General features: G+C 34.6%; 1 protein-coding gene across 1 annotated transcript in view; it reads right to left on the bottom strand.

The window, feature by feature from the left end:
- Positions 1 to 4,313: 4,313 nt before the first annotated feature.
- Positions 4,314 to 21,044, bottom strand: part of LOC6053670 (organic cation transporter protein) — a 59,550-nt gene continuing 42,819 nt past the window's right edge. Inside the window, exons 3-7 of the mRNA XM_038262933.1 lie at positions 17,857 to 18,425; positions 17,377 to 17,551; positions 10,918 to 11,063; positions 9,972 to 10,147; positions 4,314 to 5,085 (exon numbers count right to left, since the gene is read on the bottom strand). Coding sequence (XP_038118861.1) covers positions 4,998 to 5,085; positions 9,972 to 10,147; positions 10,918 to 11,063; positions 17,377 to 17,551; positions 17,857 to 18,425 — 1,154 coding nt within the window. The 3' untranslated portion in view covers positions 4,314 to 4,997. The remainder of the gene's footprint in view (positions 5,086 to 9,971; positions 10,148 to 10,917; positions 11,064 to 17,376; positions 17,552 to 17,856; positions 18,426 to 21,044) is intronic.

Below are 21,044 nucleotides of genomic sequence, written 5' to 3'. Positions count from 1 at the left end.
TTTTAAAAATTCTTCTATTTTCCGTTTCTTGACTGTACAATTTTTTTAAACATGTTATTTTGAGCGAAATTTAATGTACTTTTTGAATCTACATTGACCTAGAAGGGTAATTTTTCATTTATAACAAAATAAAATATTTTAAGATTTCGTGATTTTTCTAACTTTGCAGGGATAATTTTTAGAGTGTAATAATGTTGTAAAAAGTTGTAGAGCAGACAATTACAAAAATGTTGATATGTAAACATAATGAGTTTGCTTATAAAAATCACGAGCTATCGTGATTTTACGAAAAAAAGTTTTGAAAAAGTTGGTCGTCGTCGATCATGGCCGTTCATCATCACCCGCGACAGACACGGACGACGAAACAAAGAGAAACGCAAAAATCAACTTTTTTAAAACTTTTTTTCGGACCGACATTTTACTTCCTCATCCTATAGAAGGTTGGAGCAAATGGGAATCAAACCCAGAATCATCCGCTTTCAAAGCGGACAGCGTAACCATCCGGCCAAGCCTGCTGCCTTTACTTAGACTTTATGGAATGTTTATTTTTAGGTTTCAAAAATCTAGCACACAATATCCAAACATGAAAAATATGGCGCTATGGAGTAGTTATATTTTTTTAAATAATATGTGGTTGTGCAGCGATTTAACTGGCAAAAATGGTCTTTTCAATTGACTGGCTCGTAGCTATAAAGAAAATTTAAAAAAATGATCAATTCAAACGATAACAAAGTTTTTTTGTGCTTTTTGGCCCTCAAAATAACCCCCTAAAATTTGGTTGGGAGCGATTGATTGCGTCCACACTTTGCGCATTGCATTTCAATTTTGTATGGGAATTAGTATGGAAAAACCCTCTTTTTAACAATTTATATTATTTATAACACAATAGCATAAAAATAGAGAAAATTCTCTAAAACTTTCCCGAAGAAAGTATTGTGTTTCTTGCTCCTGTCAAAAGATACCGCGTGCTCAAAACTGGTCTAAAACGTGATTTCAGAGTAAAAAACTCGTTTTAGACCAGTTTTGAGGACGCAGTATCTTTTGACAGGAGCAACATAGCACAATCTGGGACGGGACGGCTGGATAGAGTCTTCTTTTTGAGTGTTTACGTTTGTATTCTTCTTCTGTTTTTTGCAAGAAAATTCGTGTTCGAAAACAAATATCAAGCAATCTGTGATTCAGATAGCTTGACAATTCAAATTTTCTTGATGATGATTTTCAACTCAGTGCTCAAGCATGCGGATGACTTTTTCTTTGGTTGAAATGTTGTTTAGTTTTTCCTCGCAGATTTTTTTTGATTTGACTGTTAAAATTTGCGGTTGGACGTGGGTGGAGAATCCTGAGTTTATGTTCCATCGTTTTACGGTGGATCCGTTCATAAGGAGCTGCCTGATTCAAATTACTTGAAATGGTTGGCAAATCAAAGATGAGTCAAAAAATGATCAATTCTTCTATTTTTATTGTGTTTTTTATATGAAAGATTTTTTATTTTCACTCGGATGTGAACAATGCAATACGATTTAAATGCGTTTTCTTACTTCAATCTAAATAAAATCCTAAGAAGCCTGCAAGTCATTTAATAGGTGGGGAGATTTTTTCTTAGATGTGCTCCTGTCGTTGTCCCGTTACGCAAAGGAAGTAAATAAACCTTTCCCAGTTCCCCAAAGAGGAGCACGTCGAATTCAACGGCAATTTTTACTCAACTTTAAAGATATTTAACATTCCATAGGTCGCACGCCCTAAGGTGTCAGAATCGAAAGAAATGGCTGGCAAAAATTCAAATTTGTACCAATTCATTCACTTCAAAGAGCAAAAAAGTTTGTTTTTCAATTTGTGGCAATGTGTTGACATAAAAAAATGCGAAAAAATCAAATAGGCTAAACTGTGGCCATTATTTTTGTTTGCTTTTTAAATCCAGTTCTACGGTGTTGTTTCTTCACGCCACATTTTAATTTCATAGGAAGCACAGGTTTAATATTGTTCAATCTAGATGACATTTCTATATAACGCGCAAAAAAATAACAATAGTTTTAAATAGGCAAAAGAATAGTCAGTTCATGAAATGTATCGTTTTTTAAAATGAAAATGCTGATAAGTCAACATTCGGTGTACGATAGAAATAAATGACTTTCAACTGAAAATATTTTAATTAATCTATTCATGCAATTTACAATTATTTGTGAAATTGATTTATTTATTTTTTTATTTTTTCAATTCAAATTACAATACTTCTCATTTTCTCCTCATAAGAAAGGACTGGTTTAGGTTGACAGAAGCGGCCATGTTGAAAGTGGTTTAGTTTGACAATAGGTTTTTTTCTCTTTGTTTATCCCATCCCAGAGCACAATACTTTCTATGTAGGGGCAGAGGGGGCAGTATGGCCCGCCGGGCCCGCCTTAGTAAAATGCGCCAAAAACCATAGAAAAACATACAAATTTATGAATTCAGTTTAGTAGGCTTATGATTTGCGATGTTCCCTTCAATGTTGTATACTTGGTTGATGAAAATTTTTAGCTTAAAACTATTTTTGAGCCACCTTAAAAAAAGTTTTTTTCAGCTACTTTTCCTGGGTGCGGGGCATAATGGGCCACCTTAGGAAACAAGCCATTTTGTCTAATAAAACGTTGAAGGGAGATAATAAATGATTAAAGGGACATTTCTAACATAGTTTCCATGAAGTTAGACCACTTTTATGAAAATAGTCACTTACCAAAACAAACATTTTTGAAAATAGTTTTAATATGTTGAAATAAGACACTATTTTTACAAATAAGCATCAAAACAATTAAAAAATCAACTAATTTTGCATTAAACGTGATTTGTGAAGCTACCAGGAGCGATATAATCCATTTAACAAAAAAAATCATAACTTTTGATTGTGCCCCCAAGTGGATTTTAATTTAACTCTTCCACCACCAAGCCTCTAATTGATTTGAAGGTTCCGTTGTTGTTTGATTACCTTCGTAATAGCTACTGGTAACATTAAAAACATTGAACAAACTTTTTCAAACAATCTAATTTTCGAGAAAGCTATAAATTTACATTTTTGCTTATAATTCAAAAAATACAATGAATTCAAACGTGGTTTTCGGTCTGGTGATGTTATTTGACATCCTTTATAAGACCCTTGCCTTACAGTTGGTTTAAATCCATTCTAATGCCCAAAACCAAGGGTGGCCCATTCTGCCCCCACTGCCTCTATGTAAAATCTTGACAAAAAGTTTGTAGGCAGTCTGTTTTTGCCTTCCTCACCTTACTGAGGAAAGGCTATAAAATCACTCGAAAAATGAACTTATTTATTCGACCTCGTAGACTCACCTCTACGTATACCTATCGACTCAGAATCAAATTCTGGAAAAATGTCTGTGCGTGTGTATGTCTGTAAGTCCGTGCACCGAAAAATATGCACACGATTTAGACCGTTTTGGTCTCATTTGATCCGTCTTGGGGTCCCACAAGGCCCTAGTTAATATTATAAGGTTTAGAAAAGTACTTCAAAAGTTATGCTTAAAAAACAGTTTTAGCTAAACTTCGTATGATTTAAAAAGGGTGGTTCTTGTAAGAAAAGCTAAACATTTTTAAAAGGTATTTAAAAGACCTTTCCAACAAGCCCAAAACGTTAAAGATCTGACAACCCTATCATAAGTTATAACTACTTATGTGTTATTTATAAACTTTTTAGAGGCTGGATCTTACATATTTTGATGAAAACATTGTCCAGATCTACCATGACACCGATCTTTCCAAAGATTCAAAAAATAGAAAATCTGACAACCCTATTGAAAGTTATAAGTACTTTACTGTTTCTAATACACTTTTTGGAGGGAATCTTAGATATTTTGATAGCAATATTGTCCGAATCTTCCATTCGAACTATCGTTGGACAGGTTTTTACTAGACCAATAAAGTTGATTTGTTAAACATGTTAGGGAACATCCATAAACCACGTAGACACTTTTTTGGGATTCTGTTACCCCCCCCCCCCCCTCGTGGACAATTGTCCATACAAAAATAAACTTTTTTGTATGGATTGTGGACATTCGCCATACCCCCCCCCCCACCCCCCCTAAAGTGTCCACGTGGTTTATGGATGGTCCCGTTAAGGAATGTTGCTGTATTGACTTAATGTATTGACTTTATGAATGTGAGGAAGGCACCAAACACCTTAAGCTTACGTTCAGTTACGTTTTTATATAGCGTTACAAATCGTTCGGATTTTGAATTATGACGTTAGCCAAAGTCATTGTTTTTGCCCCATCAGGGTAAATTTAAGGAATTTCGGACATGATTTGAGAACATATGAACTCGTAGTATAAATAAATGTAATGTTTGTTGTAATCAGTTTAAAAAAGGGATGTGTATATCTACAATAGAAATTCTTAGCTTCCTACATGCGACTATCGTAAATACTGTCGTGATTACGTGCCCGGTTTCGGCACTATACTAGGCCCTGTAATGCATGCTTACACTATGTGTCTAATCAAGAAAACTGTACAAAACTAAAGAGCTATTTCACTTCATTATCACACCCCCAAACCCATTACGGGGAGCTCGGCTTCCGCTTGGGGTGGGCCCACTTTATTGAGTGCCCGCAGTGTCATAATATCAGCTGCTGGCGTTCAACACGTGGTCAGCGGTAATCTTTTTTTTCACTTTGCATTCGTAGAACTAGGGGACCGGTGTCGTGCCTTACATGAGTTTTTTTTACCAGCTAGCCGGTTCCAAATACAGTCCACATTACCTACTGGTGGAACATACATCCTAGAGTTACTCTACACCTAGCTAACGCCACGTGCTTCAACCGTGACCAATTGGTGGTGCACCTGAATGAATTAGGCGCGCGCACCTTGGCAATTGCTCATCTTCACTTGCTGCTCCTCGAAACTCAATTCGTTCACTTTGCTCGTATTAGACATGCTAAAATTAAGTTTTCTTGTACTCATTCATCATAAAAAGGTATTCAAATCGTTCATCGTTGCGGTCGTCCAACGGCCTCTTCAGAGGAATATGCTCTCGTTCTGCGCAAATCCGATGTTGCTTATTCCATTTTCAGCTTGGTCCCTGGGGAAGTGTTTCTCAATGCGCCTGAAAGTAGAAGTAGAATAGAATTGAGCGAGATGAATGTGGTTGGTTGAGCGCCGGCAATGAAATAAGAGCCAACCAATTTCGGGGCAGGTTGCGAGCAGCACCAGCAGCAGCACTGATTGCCCCTGAATGACGACTGTCTGTGGGGAATTGGTGCTCAACTCAGGTGTAACAACTTGCCGTGGTGAGATACAGCGATACAGTGAGGCTTCCGATATGAGCAATTCTCCCAAAATGGGCATTTTTTTTAACACAATAAATTAACATTTTTGGAAAAATCTATTTTACATGTTTTAGATGACAAAAATGTCATATTTTGAGCTATGAAGCTGTGAGACTTCTCAGAAAAAGATGCACTCCAAAATATTTTACCCATTTTTATTAATTCTAATTTTACACAGAATATAGAATTGCTCAAATTAACCTTTGTTGAAACGACTATTTTTATATTTTAAAATTACAAAATTGGCATCTTTGAGCTACACAGAAAAAAATCAGTTTCAGATGAATTTTCATCAGGTTCAAATGTTTACCCATTTTTAAAGTAAAATTAATCATAAAAAGAGGTAATGTTCAACCTTGTTTGGTGTCAATTTCAACCTTCCAAAATTGGACTTTTTCCGTTTATGACACAGTTTGGTGAAAATTCATTTGGCAGAGTTGACAATTTAAAACTTTAGAACTTTATTTTGAAATGCCAAATCAAATTATGAATCATAATTTAAATTACATATAATAAGATATCGTGCACCATCAAGTTAAAGCCACCTAAATTTCATTTTTTTGGGTGGAAAACCATTGCTTTTATTTCCTTAGAAGTATGACCAAGTTTCCTTTACATTAAATTTTATGTAAAGTACTGTTTGATTGAAAATTTGATTTTACATCTAAAAATATAATTAAAACGGGTTTTCGACTTTTTCACGTTTCAAAAAATAGAGTTTTTTTTTCGAAAAACTAGCACCACTGAAAAATTAATTTTGACCAACTTGATGCAAAAGATGCAATTTTTTGTCATCTGAAACACATCCAAAAATATGATTTTTTTGCGCAATATTTTTTGTGTGTGTAAAATTTTGAAAAGGTAAAATAAACATTTGTATCTTTTCGCCTTTCAGGTGTTTTCGAATATTAGATTACTTTTCAAAACAACCGATGCGCCATGAGTTTCATATGTACGTACATACGACCTTTTGAAATAGTAAGTGAGAATACCCCTCACTCAAGGCGGTTTTAAAAACACTCAGAAAGCAAAAAAAAAAATGGTTTATTGGTTCTTTGGAAACAAAACTTCAGATTTGGACTTTTTTAAAGTGTAACTTTTTTTAACTAGGGGAACAGCATCTAATTCCAGCGTGCCTCTAATGTTGGCAGGTCAGAACTTTGACATGCAATTAAAGCTAATTAAAAGCGTTTTCAACTGAAATCGAGTGATAAATAGCTCAATAAGAAGTGAGCAAGCAAGTTTCTACCAAAAGTTTTGCAAAATTAGTTGTTTAAATAGTGAAAATCAGCAAATTGGATGGAGTTAGGAGCGAGAGCTTAACCTGCCAAAGATACGAGAATTTCCCCTAAGAAGCCCCAAACCAAACATGTCCAACCTACTGCCCAGGGGTCGGATCCGGCACATATTATGTTTTGTATTTTTGCACACGGCATTTTTATTGACATAAGGTGTTAAGCATCCTACTTTTTTGAATCTTTGAAACTTCTAATATCAAGAACAAAATTTGAGAAGTTTGGAACGAATTTTGAATATTTTTAAATCATGACTAACATTTTAAAAGGGCCAAACATCGAATATTACACCCATTTAAAATGCTAGTCTTGATTAAAAAAAACATATTTTTTTCGAAAAGGTCGAACATTTTCACGAATGTTTCAACATTGAAAATCGGACCATTCGTTGCTGAGATATCGACAATAGAAAATTATGGGCTGTTTGGGTAAGACTGCGAAAACTGCAATTTTCCTGTTTCTTTTTCTTTAAGCCGCTGTATCTTAGCAACCAGAGGTCCAATCTTCAATGTCTCTTTAACAATTTTATAGCAAATTTTCTGAACTTTTCTAAAACAATATTTTTAGAAATGGTCACATATGGTCACTATTTTTAAAAATCAGAAAACTGCAAATATTTCGTTAAAATCAAACTTTTGGTGGCTATATCTTGAAAACGGAGCCCTTTATCAAAAAATCTGTTGAGTACTTTTCGATTGCAAATTCAATCATACATAAAAAAAATAAAATTTTATTTTTTTCCAAAAATCACTATTTTTTCAAAAATGTATAACTCGGCGGCAGATTTTTTGACCATGTTTCTCTATAGCTCAAAAGTTGCGGATTTGTTTCCCCTAAAACGTATCAAAAAATCCCGAAAATAAAAACATACGTATTTTTGGAAATTGAGTTTTTGTGAAAAAAGTTGATTAAAGAATCTGCAATTTTTTTCCGTGTACTTATTTATTTCTCAATAGTCCTCATTAATACCCACAACTTTTCCAAAGACACCAAAAAGATCAGAAAATTCACTCATAAGCTACAGCTGTTTGAATATTTACGTACCATTTTTGTATGAGCAGCAGCCAAAATTGTATGGAGACTTGTATGGGTGAACCAAAGACACAAAATAGCTTCTTTAATCAGAGGGAAGGCCCCCACAAAGTTTGAGCCAAATAAAAAAAATACAAAAAATAAAAATGGTCGAAATCGGTCGATTTCGTAGAGAGTTGCTCCATTTGAAAAGAGCACAATTTTTCTGGGGGTTCCTTGGCAAAAATAATTGTACCCGTATTTTTTTGTGTGGCCATTAGGGTGACGAACGCTGTGCTAGGTTGGTCCCAAAAAATGGTAATTTTCGTAAATTTTCACTTCATCCATTTTTTTTCTAAGGATCATAACCTCACACCATTTCATCCGATTTTAGCTGTCTTGGACGCAAATGAAAGGTGATTAGTTAGTCTTGCAAGGAAAAATAGTTTCGAATTTAAAAAATCAAGCCTAACATTTTAAAAAGTCGTATCAAAACATTTAATGGCGTTTGGACCGTGTCTGGACCAAAGCGTCTATGTCTGAAAAAATTGTTATCGCATTACTCGAGAAATTTCACCCCAATCGAAAAACATCATAAAACTGGAGGTGTCGACCAGTACGTTACCCAGATATTATATTTTTGAAAATTAAAGTTTTGTTGTGTTGATTGTGGTTTTTGTGAAAATTTACAAAAATGTCCATTTTTTAGACCATCCTAGCACAAGGTAGGTCATCCTTGTGGGCAAAAAAAAGAAAACTGGCCTAATTATTTTGGTTAAGAAACCCCAGAAGAATTTCGAGCCCAATTAGAGAACTTTTTTCGGAATCGTTAGTTAGACAATTAAAAGACCATTCAAATGAGAAAAAAACATTGAAGATCTGACAACCCTATCAAAAATAATAAGCACTTAAGTGAGCAATTCCAGCTCAAATCAGGAATTTTTCTGGTACTTTTGTACCCGACCCTCTCCGATTTCAATGAAACTTTGTAGACATGTTATCCTAGGCCTATATAAGCCATTTTTGTGTATATGGAGCCTATAGTACTCGAAAATAACATTTGAGAAGGGCGTAATTTATTTAAATATTTTTGTATTTTGCAATTTAAAAATTACTGTATCTCGAAGCCGTTGCATCGTATCAAAAAGTGGTCAAAGACAAACTTATAGAAAATTGAACGGGCTTTCTGAAAAAAATACACTGAAACAAAAATACACGCCACTTCTATGAACTTCATCCATTTGAAAAGCAGTCAAAGGCAAACTTATGGGAAATGGGACGAGCCTTCTGGTAAAAATAATTACGAGACTGAAAAATCTAAACTGTCTTATAGAAATTGCCCAACACCACCAGAAAAACCAATTTTTTCAACATTTTTATTTTTAAAACCGCTGTATCTTCCCATGGATTGGTCTTAAGACAGTGGTCAATATGGAGGCTTTTATGTAAAATTGTCTGGGGAATCGATTCCCACTATCGGTTTTTAAAAATTTTGACGTTCAGACCACTAAAATCAGTTTTAGTAAATGATTTTTATATTTTTTTTAGGAGAGACACACCATCCTGCATTTTTCGTGAGTCTTTTTATAATATCTTAGCCTATTTCCTCAAAAATTTTGAACGAAAAAAATCGTAACATCACCTTGAAATTTAACTTTTAAACTTAAAAATCAAAAAATCTCATAGAAGTGGCATGTATTTTTGTTTCAGTGTATTTTTTCAGAAAGCCCGTCCAATTTCCTATATGTTTGTCTTTGACCACTTTGTGATACGATGCAACAGCTTCGAGATATAGTAATTTTTAAATTACAGAATACAAAAATATCTTAATAACTTACGCCCTTTTCAAATGTTATTTTTGAGTGCTATCGGCTCCATATACACAAAAATGACCTATATAGGCCTAGGATAACATGTCTACAAAGTTTCATTGAAATCGGAGAGGGTCGGGTACAAAAGTACCAGAAAAATTCCTGATTTGAGCTGGAATTGCTCAAGTGTTATTTAAACACTTTATAGAGGCCGGATCTCAGATATTTTGAAAAAAAGCGTTGTCCGGATCTGTCATGTGACCCATCGTTCTCAGATTCAGGTTCAGATCTCATGAAAGATTGATGGATGATGTAATTTTGTATTCACTATATGAATGTGAAGAAGGCTCCAAACAATTAAGTTACGTTTTTCATTATTGAAATTGCATAAATCATCGTTATACAAATATTTCTGAATTGTCTACAACTTATTTCTGTTTCCTGATTTTTTGAGGAAACTTTGATTTGAAATTTCGGAAAACTGCAGATATGTATCGAATTAAATCAAATTAGAGTACTAAAGCAAATCAGCATCCCAAAACTCACCTCGTCTCATCGTCGGTGGACCGCGTGACGACACTTCCGGAGACGCTGCCACTGCCGCTGCGTTGCCGTTGCCGGTGCTTCTGGCTGAGCTTGTCCTTGAGCACGATCAGCGACAGACCGCCGATTATGCTGAACACTCCCATCACCGTAATCGGCAGGTACTGGTCAGTGTGTTCCTGGAAGACAGAGCAAGAGAGCGAGGATAGGATTATGGGGGTAGGATTAATGTGGTGGCAGTCTATAGATTCTAGGCACATCTGAATGGCTTCTCGTTTGGTCCCTAGCCGGTTTGATTCAATTAATGTCTCATTCTGGAATGAATGGTGGGGTTGGTTGAGTTTGTTCAATATGTGTAATATGTCAGCTGTGTGGTTTGTGGACCATGTAGAATTGAAAGGACTATAGGTGCCATACGTGATTTTCCCTCCTATCCTGGCTGGAGAAGGTCTAGTGCTAAACTCTGAACAATCATTGAAATTAATTGCATGAAACTAAATCAGTTGAATTAATTACAGCTGATTATTATTCAAGACAAGGTATCGATATGGAGCATGGAGCACGATCTCGGCAATGGTAAGAAGGGTTTTGTAGTTACTACTACTAGCACAGTCATACCTTATATAGGGAATCTTCCAACGCTGACAAGCACAGCTGTTTAGCTTTTGCTGATAAAATAATGTAATGGATATGGCAGGTGAGCTGCAAGGTCTCACGTGTACATATATTTAAATTGACTGCATTTGAGTAAACTAATTTTTACTGTTTTCATTGACCACAACGGATTTTTTAAATTTGTTATGTCGTTTGAAAATGTTAGACTTCAGACTTTAAAAACAGAACAGAAGATTAGTTTTAAATGTGTGTGTAACCATTGCCAGGATTTTTCGTTCAGAGATTTAAATTTGCGTCAATCTCTATAAGCAATGAATGCATTCGTAAAACTTACCAGTAGCCAGAGGTACGGCACGATGATGAGGGCAATCCCGGCAGCAAAGTTTCCCGCGCCAACTCCCAGATTGCGCATCGTCGTTGGATATTGGTAGGCAGTGAACGTCGGGATAATCGCGTTACAGGCTCCCACGGCGCACTTAACTATTGATGAGAACAAGGACCAAAAAGTGGGGCAAAATTAATGTTGAATTCACCGCCCCTAAATGACTTGCCACAAAGACTACCCAAAACCCCAAAACGAAAACTATGCATCGTCTCCTCACCTTTCCAGCAGCTACTTGACTGAGATTTTCCCGAGGTTACGTAATTAATTAATTAGGATGGAAAGCAGTGTCACGTCTGTGACAGGTGGGGGCGTTGAATCGGGAAAGTTTTTTTTTGTGTTCTTGCTACTTCTCTCCTCTTCAACCATTTTGTCGTCAGTTTCAAGCCCGCGCGATTGCCCGAAAGCTTTCGCTTTAGATGTTCCAGCGTGTTCTTCTCCCGTGGGAAGTATGTCGATAGAGCGTACCGAAAGTTGGTCTTTTATTCTACGCGAGGAACGGGTCCAAGCGAAGGTACGCAACAATTTGTGTTAGTTTAATTTTGTTTGTTAAACATAAGGCTAACAATTTGAAATAGGGTAATTCTCCGCCAACTCACACAGCAGTTGCCCCGACCCCTCTTCGATTTGCGTGAAACTTTGTCCTAAGGGGTAACTTTTGTCCCTGATCACGAATCCGAGGTCCGTTTTTTGATATCTCGTGACGGAGGGGCGGTACGATCCCTTTCATTTTTGATCATGCGAAAAAAGAGGTGTTTTTCTATAATTTGCAGCCTGAAACGGTGATGAGATATAAATTTGGTGTCAAAGGGACTTTTATAGAAAATTAGACGCCCGATTTGATGGCGTACTCAGAATTCCGAAAAAACGTATTTTTCATCGAAAAAAAACACTAAAAAAGTTTTAAAAATTCTCCCATTTTCCGTTACTCGACTGTAAAAATTTTTGGAACATGTCATTTTATGGGAAATTTAATGTACTTTTCGAATCTACATTGTCTCAGAAGGGTCATTTTTTCATTTAGAACAAAATTTTTAATTTTAAAATTTCGTGTTTTTTCTAACTTTGCAGGGTTATTTTTTAGAGTGTAACAATGTTCTACAAAGTTGTAGAACAGACAATTACAAAAATTTTGATATATAGACATAAGGGGTTTGCTTATAAACATCACGAGTTATCGCGAATTGAAAAAGTTGGTCGTCATCGATCATGGCCATTCATGGTCACTCGCGACAGACACGGACGACGAAACAAAGAGAAACGCAAAAAGTAACTTTTTCAAAACTTTTTTTTGTAAAATCGCGATAACTCGTGATGTTTATAAGCAAACCCCTTATGTCTATATATCAAATTTTTGTAATTGTCTGCTCTACAACTTTGTAGAACATTGTTACACTCTAAAAAATAACCCTGCAAAGTTAGAAAAAACACGAAATTTTAAAATGAAAAATTTTGTTCTAAATGAAAAAATGACCCCTCTGAGACAATGTAGATTCGAAAAGTACATTAAATTTCCCATAAAATGACATGTTCCAAAAAAATTTACAGTCGAGTAACGGAAAATGGGAGAATTTTTAAAACTTTTTTAGTGTTTTTTTCGATGAAAAATACGTTTATTCGGAATTCTGAGTACGCCATCAAATCAGGCGTCTAATTTTACATAAAAGTCCCTTTGACACCAAATTTCTATCTCATCACCGACTCAAAATTACCATTAAATCACAGCAAAATGACAACAAAATGACAACAAAATTACAACAAAACTACAACAAAATTACAAAAAAATAAATAAAACAAGATTACAAAAAAGTTACAGCAAAACTACTTTAAAATAACTACAAAATTGCTACCAAAATACAAAAGAATTGCAACAAAAAACTATAAACTGACTACAAAATTACAACAAAATTATAAAAAAATTAAAACAAAATTATAACAAAAAATACAATAAAATTCAAAATTACAACAGCATTATAACAAAATTAAAACAAAATGAGAACAATATAACACAAAACATACAAAAAATATAATAAAATTACATCAAAATAACAATAAAATAACAAAAAATTACAACAAAAATTGCAACATAATTACAACAAATTTCAACAAATAACAACAAATTACAACGCAGTTACAACAAATATACAACAATATTATAACAAAATTACATGAAAAATACAGCAGAATAACTTCAAAATTACAAAAAAATAACAACAAAATAACAACAAAGTTAGAACAAAATTACAACAAAATTATAACAAAATTACAACAAAATTAACGTTAAAAAGGGGTGACTTTGATAGGTTTCAGATTTTTCCGCAAAATGCAGAGAAAAATAAAAAAAAAGAACGGAATGGTTTAGAAACATACTGACCGTAGAAGAATTGAACACATGCCTCAAAAAGAACATTTCATACAAATGTTAGTTAAGAATAGTTAAGAAAATGTCGATGGAAGTCAATATTTTAATTTTCTGAAAGTTTCATGATTTTCTCAATGAACATGATTTTGAATCGGAAAACGGAATGCATTTTCGAAATTTTTGGATAATTTTCTTTTAAGAGAAGGTTAAATAAGTTTGTAAATAATAAATAATATGTGTTATGAAAAACAATTTATTTTTTTTTTTTACCTATACCTTTTTTTGTTGTGATTCACCGTTTCAGGCTGCAAATTGTTGAAAAACACCTCTTTTTCGCATGTTCAAAAATGGAAGGGGTCGAACCGCCCCTCCGTCACGAGATATCAAAAAACGGAACTCGGTTTCGTGATCAGGGACAAAAGTTACCCCTTAGGACAAAGTTTCACGCAAATCAAAGAGGGGTCGGGGCCACTTTTCCCGATTTCGTGTGAGTTGGTAGAGAATTACCCAATAACATTTTACTTTAAGATTTTGTCAAAATTTCCTCCAAAAAATAAGCCCTCTGGTTTTTTAATGGAAATAATTGACTACAGTTCAAATTTTCATAGAAAAAAAACTTGTAAACTATTCATATTAGATTGTATATTATTTTTGCAATTTCAATCTAAACAAAATATTTTAATATTGTAACAAATTTTGAATGTTAGGCATTACAGATTTGTAAAGACGTAAAAGTTTATGCAAAAATAAATGTATAAGAATTCAATGATATTAAGCATTTTTTTATGGTAGCATAACTATAATGCGCCCAAAGCATTTTACAATAATTTCTAAATTACGAAAATCAGGTTTGAAATTTGAAATTTATTTATTTTTGTCCGTAGGGTAGAGGACCCAGTTTTCGCCCTGCTCCAGTTTTCGCCCTGCTCCAGTTTTCGCCCTGCTTCAGTTTTCGCCCACCTACTGGATTTAATCTGTATTTAGCAAACTCATACCGTTTTTTGGTTGAATTTATTATGAAGGTTTACATATTCATTCATTTCTAGTACTTATTGAAACTTTCCTAATGAATTTCTATTGTTTATTAAGTTTTTATAAGCCTTTCAAAAAAGCCTTACTGCAGCCGCCAAATTTTTGTCAATTTAGACTACAGCGGGTAATAATGTTAATGAGGGAAAACAATTCATTTTGTCCGAAAATAATGTGAATGAATAATTCATTAGTTCACTGTATGTCTGAATTTCATGAAAATCTAGTGATTTACCTGTTTTAAACGTATACCAAAGGTTATTTCAATAAAATAAATTGGGCGATTTCTGGGGTCATGAAAAAACATTCGATCCAATTTTCGACCAGGGCGAAATCTAGTATTGTGTTTTAAGATTTTATCTAGAACCAGTTTTCGTTTACCATAAAAACTTTTCTAATCGCAGCGAAATGTGCTTGAAAATATATTTGGAACATTCTAGATTATTTTTAAAGGTTAAATAATCATTTTAATTACTTTCATTCATAAGGGGTTTTGGTTCAAATGTTGTAAAAAGGAGAACAAATTAAGCAGAGGATGGAGAAGTAGTTTTACATGTGCTTTAATATTTTTATTAAGAGGTACTCGATGTTTTATATTGAGTCAATTCGGGAGCAAATGACCCATAGGGTTGAAGCTCCCCTAACAAAATCAACAACAACATGGAGCTAATTGTAACTGTGTGCCCTTATCTTGGGTGAACAGGGACACATGAGTTCTATCACAAATTTTGATTTAGTCATATTTTTTTAACGAGTGAGAAAATGTTTTGGTTTTAGTTATAATAGACAGAGAATCTCAAAATAAGTAGGATATCTGAAAAAAAAAACTGTTAGGATTTTTTGAACCTCAATTTATAATATGTACGACAAAATATGTGCAAATCAATGAAATTTGGCTTCGGGAACATGTTGTGTATCAATAGGAGACCATATTTGCTTAGCTTTGTGTCATCATTTCATTTGATTTCTTGATTTTTGTCGTGGGCGAAAACTGGTTCCAAGGGTGGGCGAAAATTGGATTTAGGGGGGGCGAAAATAGGCTCCTCAGAGCACTTTATCAAAACGCAAAATTTTATCAAAAATGAACATGAAAATGATAAAAACCTTGTGGAAACTTAAAATCAAATAGTTTATCAACGTTCTACAACAAATAGAACCAAAAACCATAAATTGTCATCAAGTTCTCATCAAATTTCCTAGATTGCCACTATAAAGTGGGCGATTTCTGGGTCCTCTACCCTATTTCGATTTTTACAGAAATGTTGATAAAGCAGGCTTAAAACGAAAAAAATCTAATCTTCTACAAATTTGTGGATGCTTGTGGTTAAAATTTAGTCCGAAATACACTTTAAAAAATGTTTTTTGTTATTTATGTTAATACACAAAATCGCAAAATCACTTTTTTGAAAATTTTAATTTCATTCGTGTTTTAGAGGATCTAAAACGACAACTTTTAAGCTATGATTTAGTATAGAGCTCACATTGATTGGCAGCTTTGCCAAATGTTATTGAATCTTCGACAAAAACCTGAACAATTATCCAACGAAATCGGAAATGGATTTTTATTAATATTTTTGATATGGGACCATCCATAAACCACGTGGACACTTTTTTGGAAATCTCGAAAAAAATAAATTTGGTTCTGCCAGAACCAGATGTTGGTCACTTAGATAAGCAACCCATATGTCATGAGTTGTAATCCCGAGACTGGAGGTTTTTAAGAGCAAATACGTTTTAAAACTCATTTTTAAAAATATGTGATGAAATTTTGACCAAATTCGATAAGCAAAATGTTTATTTCTTATAATTTGGGATCAAAGCATGGATACATTATTCTTTTGATCATTACAAAAAATAAAAAAAAAGTCACAGGAAAGCTTAAAATTTAATTTGTAAAAAATACAAAATTACTTTATAGATGGGTCAAAGGGCCATTTTACATGAGCATTCAAAACGGCCTCTCTTAAATATCGTAAAACGGGGAGACTTTGCTAGGTTTGAAATTTTTTCGCAAAATGAAGAGTACATAAAAAATACGTACGGAATTGTATGGAATCATGACCGGGGTAGAGAATGGTTCAAGGTACTTCTAGAAGAAGTTTTCATTAAATTTTGAGAAGTTTAAAAAGTTAGTTTACTATAATTAAGAAAACGTTGATGAATAGCATTATTTTCATATTCTCAAAGTGTCATGATTTTCTCAATGAACATGATTTCAAATCGGAAAACGGAATGCATTTTCGGATTCTTCGGACAATTTTCCATTAGGAGAAGGTAAACGAATTTAATGAATAATACAAAACTGTGTGTTTTTGAAACATAATAAAAAAAAAATCCAAATTTGAAGGCATTTTCAGTAGAACATAATTCATACGAAATATGAAAACTTTTGATTCGTGCTTCGCATGCAGTTTAAAATGCAATATTAATCGTTTTATATTTTATAACCAAAACTATTTTTAACAAATTTCAGGCAAAATTCTGACATTTTTGCAATTTTTCTAAAATTCATATGTATTTAGTTAAAAAGATTATAAACTAAGTTAACTAAATATAAACATTGATTTTTTTTGTTAAAAACTATATCAGCAACCTTAGCGATGGTACATTCGACGTAAACATAATGGACCTTGTGTGGCCAACCCCAGTTCATGTTTAAAAAATAGTAGTCTTAAGAAAACCCTTACCAGTTGAAAAACATTCCAAAAATAAATTAAAATTCTATCAATGTTACCCCGGTTTCCGGTACTTCTAAAATTTAAAATTTTCTATTGGATAAACAACAATTCAAAAAAATAATTGGGGACAACTCACAAAATTTTCAATCTTTCCCAAATTTTATGTGGATTCCCACGCTCGGTCACGGTTCACGTTAGCCTTACACGATTGAGGTTAGGTGGGTCCCTTTCTACTCTCCTTAATACTTTTACGCTGTCCCACCTGACTTCTTCTGATGTACCTTCCCCCTCTCCTTATCCCTTCTTTCTCATCACCACATTCAAAAAGCCCATAAAACTTACCTATCATTGCGAGCGTGATAATCACCCAGAGATTGCCGTCCGGGACGAAATTCATCACGATGCACGAGATGCCGGCAACGACCATGTACAGGAATAAATTAACACGTAATCCCAGCTTCAACACGACCACGATGCTGAGGCAGATTGCGATCGATTCCACCGAGCCGGCAAGGACCTGGGTAGAAAAAGAAGAAAGAACGATGTGAGCCTAGCTTTTCCAAGCGAAACCGTAAACTTTGTGGGTGGTGGGTTATGGAGGCTCGACTTCTAGAACGGCGTTGGATCGATCAGGTGCGATATTAGTTTTGATAGTTGCGCTTAATTAGATTTGTATTAGGTGTGACGGAAATTTGGAGGCACGGCATGTCTATTAGATTGGAACTATTGGAGATGAGATGACTAGGAAAAACTATAATTTGAGAGGTTATGGTTAACGCACATCAAAGTGCCCGCTCGATCACCTGAATCTTGATAACTCACCGTATTCAGATAGATATCCCCTCCGAGATTGCTCAGGTGCAACGTAATTCCAAAGTAAATCAGCACGATGCCAAACCAAACCACCAGCATGACCAGCGTAGTCCGCAGGAACTTCATCCGGAACAGATCAAAGATGGACACGACCTCCTCGGCACTGTCTTGATCCGGCGAGGCGAGCGTCTTCTCGTATCCCTCCGGTAGCCGGAACCCGTTCGTTTTGGCTGCCCGATCGATGATCAGCTTCAACTCATCGATCCTGCCCTTGGCCAGCAGCCAACGAGGTGACTCCGGCAGCCAGTACCAGATGCTGAGCAGCATCGCACCCGGAATCGTAATGATGAACTGCATCAACCGCCAATCGCGGGTAAAGTACGCAATCCCCGCAGCCAGCACGTACGAAATGGCCACCGGCAGGATGTTCAGGATACCGACCACGGTCCGATAGCGGCCACTGACGAGTTCCACGACCAGCACGAAACTCACCACCGCCACCGACATCGAGGCGAAGCCGATGATCACGCGAAGGGCCATGTACAGCTCCAGCGAGGTGGCAAAGCCCAGAAGGAAACCTGCAAAGAAATGACGAGGGTCGCGATTTAGTTATACCGATCATTAGCGTTACTCGGAAGATTAATCCGCAAACCTGCTGCCGGGTTGCGAATTTACTTCCTCGAGTAGGACGTTCTGCCCTGGAGACACAAACGTCCCGATTGATCACCATATACATAATAAAAAATGCCACCGACGAGTTCAAAATAATTGAAGACTGTGGTGCAAATTATAGTAATCGCCGGTTGGTAGCCATTTTGGGCTACCCAAGAGTCCGGTTCATCAATTAAGCTGAGTCAAAGTGAGTGTCTTTGTGCGGGATGCAAATTTAACCAGTTGTTTATGGATATTTATTGAATGCTTCCTTGTATATTAAACAGGGAGTTTGGGGATCCTACATTTCTGGCTTTTTAATTTGGCAACGTACCGTCAACTGGAGTTTACGGTCAAAGATGGGTTTAATGAAATTTCCAATTTCCCGGGGTTACAAAATTCATGGGAAACAGGACATTTTCAACAAATTATTCTGATCCTGTTTCTGATTAATATTTTGCAACAAAATTGTATAGAACGGTCAAAATGAGTATGAGGAACAATTAATGGCTTATCTGTTTGTAAAAATCATACAACTTTAAGAAAGTTCATCAATGTTCTAATTTTAAATGCTGCACTTTACATTGTACCAAATTAAAAAATATGTTGAGAATCAAATCAAACTGTTTCGAAAGTGTCAATCCATGCTGCACAATCATAACATTTCAGTCTCAGTGACCAGTTTGAATGAATCTGTTTAAGAATAACATTTACACAAAATTTATGTTTTTTCATGGCGAATAACTTATCCCAGAACAAGTCTTACTGGTCTGTGAATCAATAGATAATCTTTGCCTTAAAAATCTAACGTCTCGTGCTTTTTATCATGAAACACTATTTCATAAAGCGAGTTTTTGAAATATGTTTGCTTTTTTGGACACCAATCATAAGCTGCAAAGTTTTTTGTAATGAATTTTTATGGTTTCATTTATGGTATGATTTTTGTTACACGGTATTCAGCCAAATAAATGACAAAATTTCATAGTGCAAAAAGTGGATTAAATTACACTTTGTTTTCATATTTAACCCTGTTATGCCCGTGATAGCACCAGTGTGCTTCATAAATTTATATCTTCAAACTGTAGTTTCTCGAATACTATTAAACAAACACATCTTGCACAATCCTCTTTGAAAAATTCATCCAATTTGGTCACGGTAAACAAAATTGTTCGACAAATCTCAATTCTGATCATTGCAACAAATAAGCAAGATCTTTTACCAGTTGGGCAAACTTCAGAAATAAATATTATCTGAGTTAAACCTTGAAATGAAATTTAATGATTTACAGTTCAATAGGAACAGTAGACTGAAAGGAATAAAATCTATTTAGATTCTCTCACTTTTATTATTTTTTTGTACCTTAAAACGGGGTGGCTGTGATAGGTTTGACAATTTTCCACAAAATGAACAGTACAAATTAAATACGTGAGGAATCATTCTGACCGTGGTAGAGAAGTGTTCAAAGAACCTCAAGAAGAACTTTTTATTAAATTATGAAAAGTTGAAAAAGTTAGTTAACTATAATTAAGAAAATGTCGATGAATAGCATTATTTTAATCTTCTCAAAGTGTCAAGGTTTTCTCACTGAACATTATTTTGAATCGGAAAACGGAATGCAATTTTAGATTCTTTGGATAGTTTGGCACTAGGAGAAGATAGAATAAGTTTGTGAATAATAAATATTATGAATTTTTGAAATATGATTAAAAAAAATCTCAAAATATATAAGCATTTTCATTTGAACAAATTTCATACAAAATGTGAAAACTTTTGATTCGTGCTTCAAATTCACTTTAAAATGCAATATTAATCGATAATTCAGACTTTTTAACAAATATATGTATGCATTTTGTTAAAAAGCTTATAAACTTAGTTAACTAAATTAAAACGTTTATTTTTTTTCTTGAAAACTGTATCACAACCTTAGTGATAGCATATTTGACGAAAAAATAAAATTTGAACACATTAAATCTGATTTTAACCAGGAAAACTATGACTATCAAAATCACCCCGGAATTCAAACTAAGATTTTTTAACGGATCTATTATTTTAAACACCGCTGAAAAAACACCTTTTTTCAAAAAACGTGCATGGACTTTGTGTGGTCTTCTCCAGTACATGTTTTAAAAATAAATGAAATCCTATCAAATTCACAGTATATTTCAAAACATTGTTGCCAAAAGCAAGGAAAATGTATACTTCCAGTTGAATTTGTAGATTTCTCGGGAAACGGGAAATATTTTTTTGGGAAATCCCGGGAATCCCCGGGATTTTTTCCCGGACGGGAAATTTGACACTCTAACCTTAATACACAAAAAATAGTTTGCGTAAACGTGAACAATCTAAACGTCAGCAAGAATATGCAAAAACTGGTCAACTGTTATAGTGCATCTTTGAATGTTGCACTATGAAAGTTGAAAATATTTCCTCCGGACAACAATAGAGAATATTGAATTAACCACTGTGGTGCCCCCTACAGCTTGGTACACTCGTAATGCTATACTATGCTATGAAATGCTATGAAAAGATGTTCCCAATGTCATGAA

This window comes from Culex quinquefasciatus, chromosome 3, assembly GCF_015732765.1.
Source record: "Culex quinquefasciatus strain JHB chromosome 3, VPISU_Cqui_1.0_pri_paternal, whole genome shotgun sequence".
In the NCBI taxonomy this organism is placed as follows: Eukaryota; Metazoa; Arthropoda; class Insecta; order Diptera; family Culicidae; genus Culex; species Culex quinquefasciatus.
This window is presented reverse-complemented; position numbering and strand designations above follow the sequence as displayed.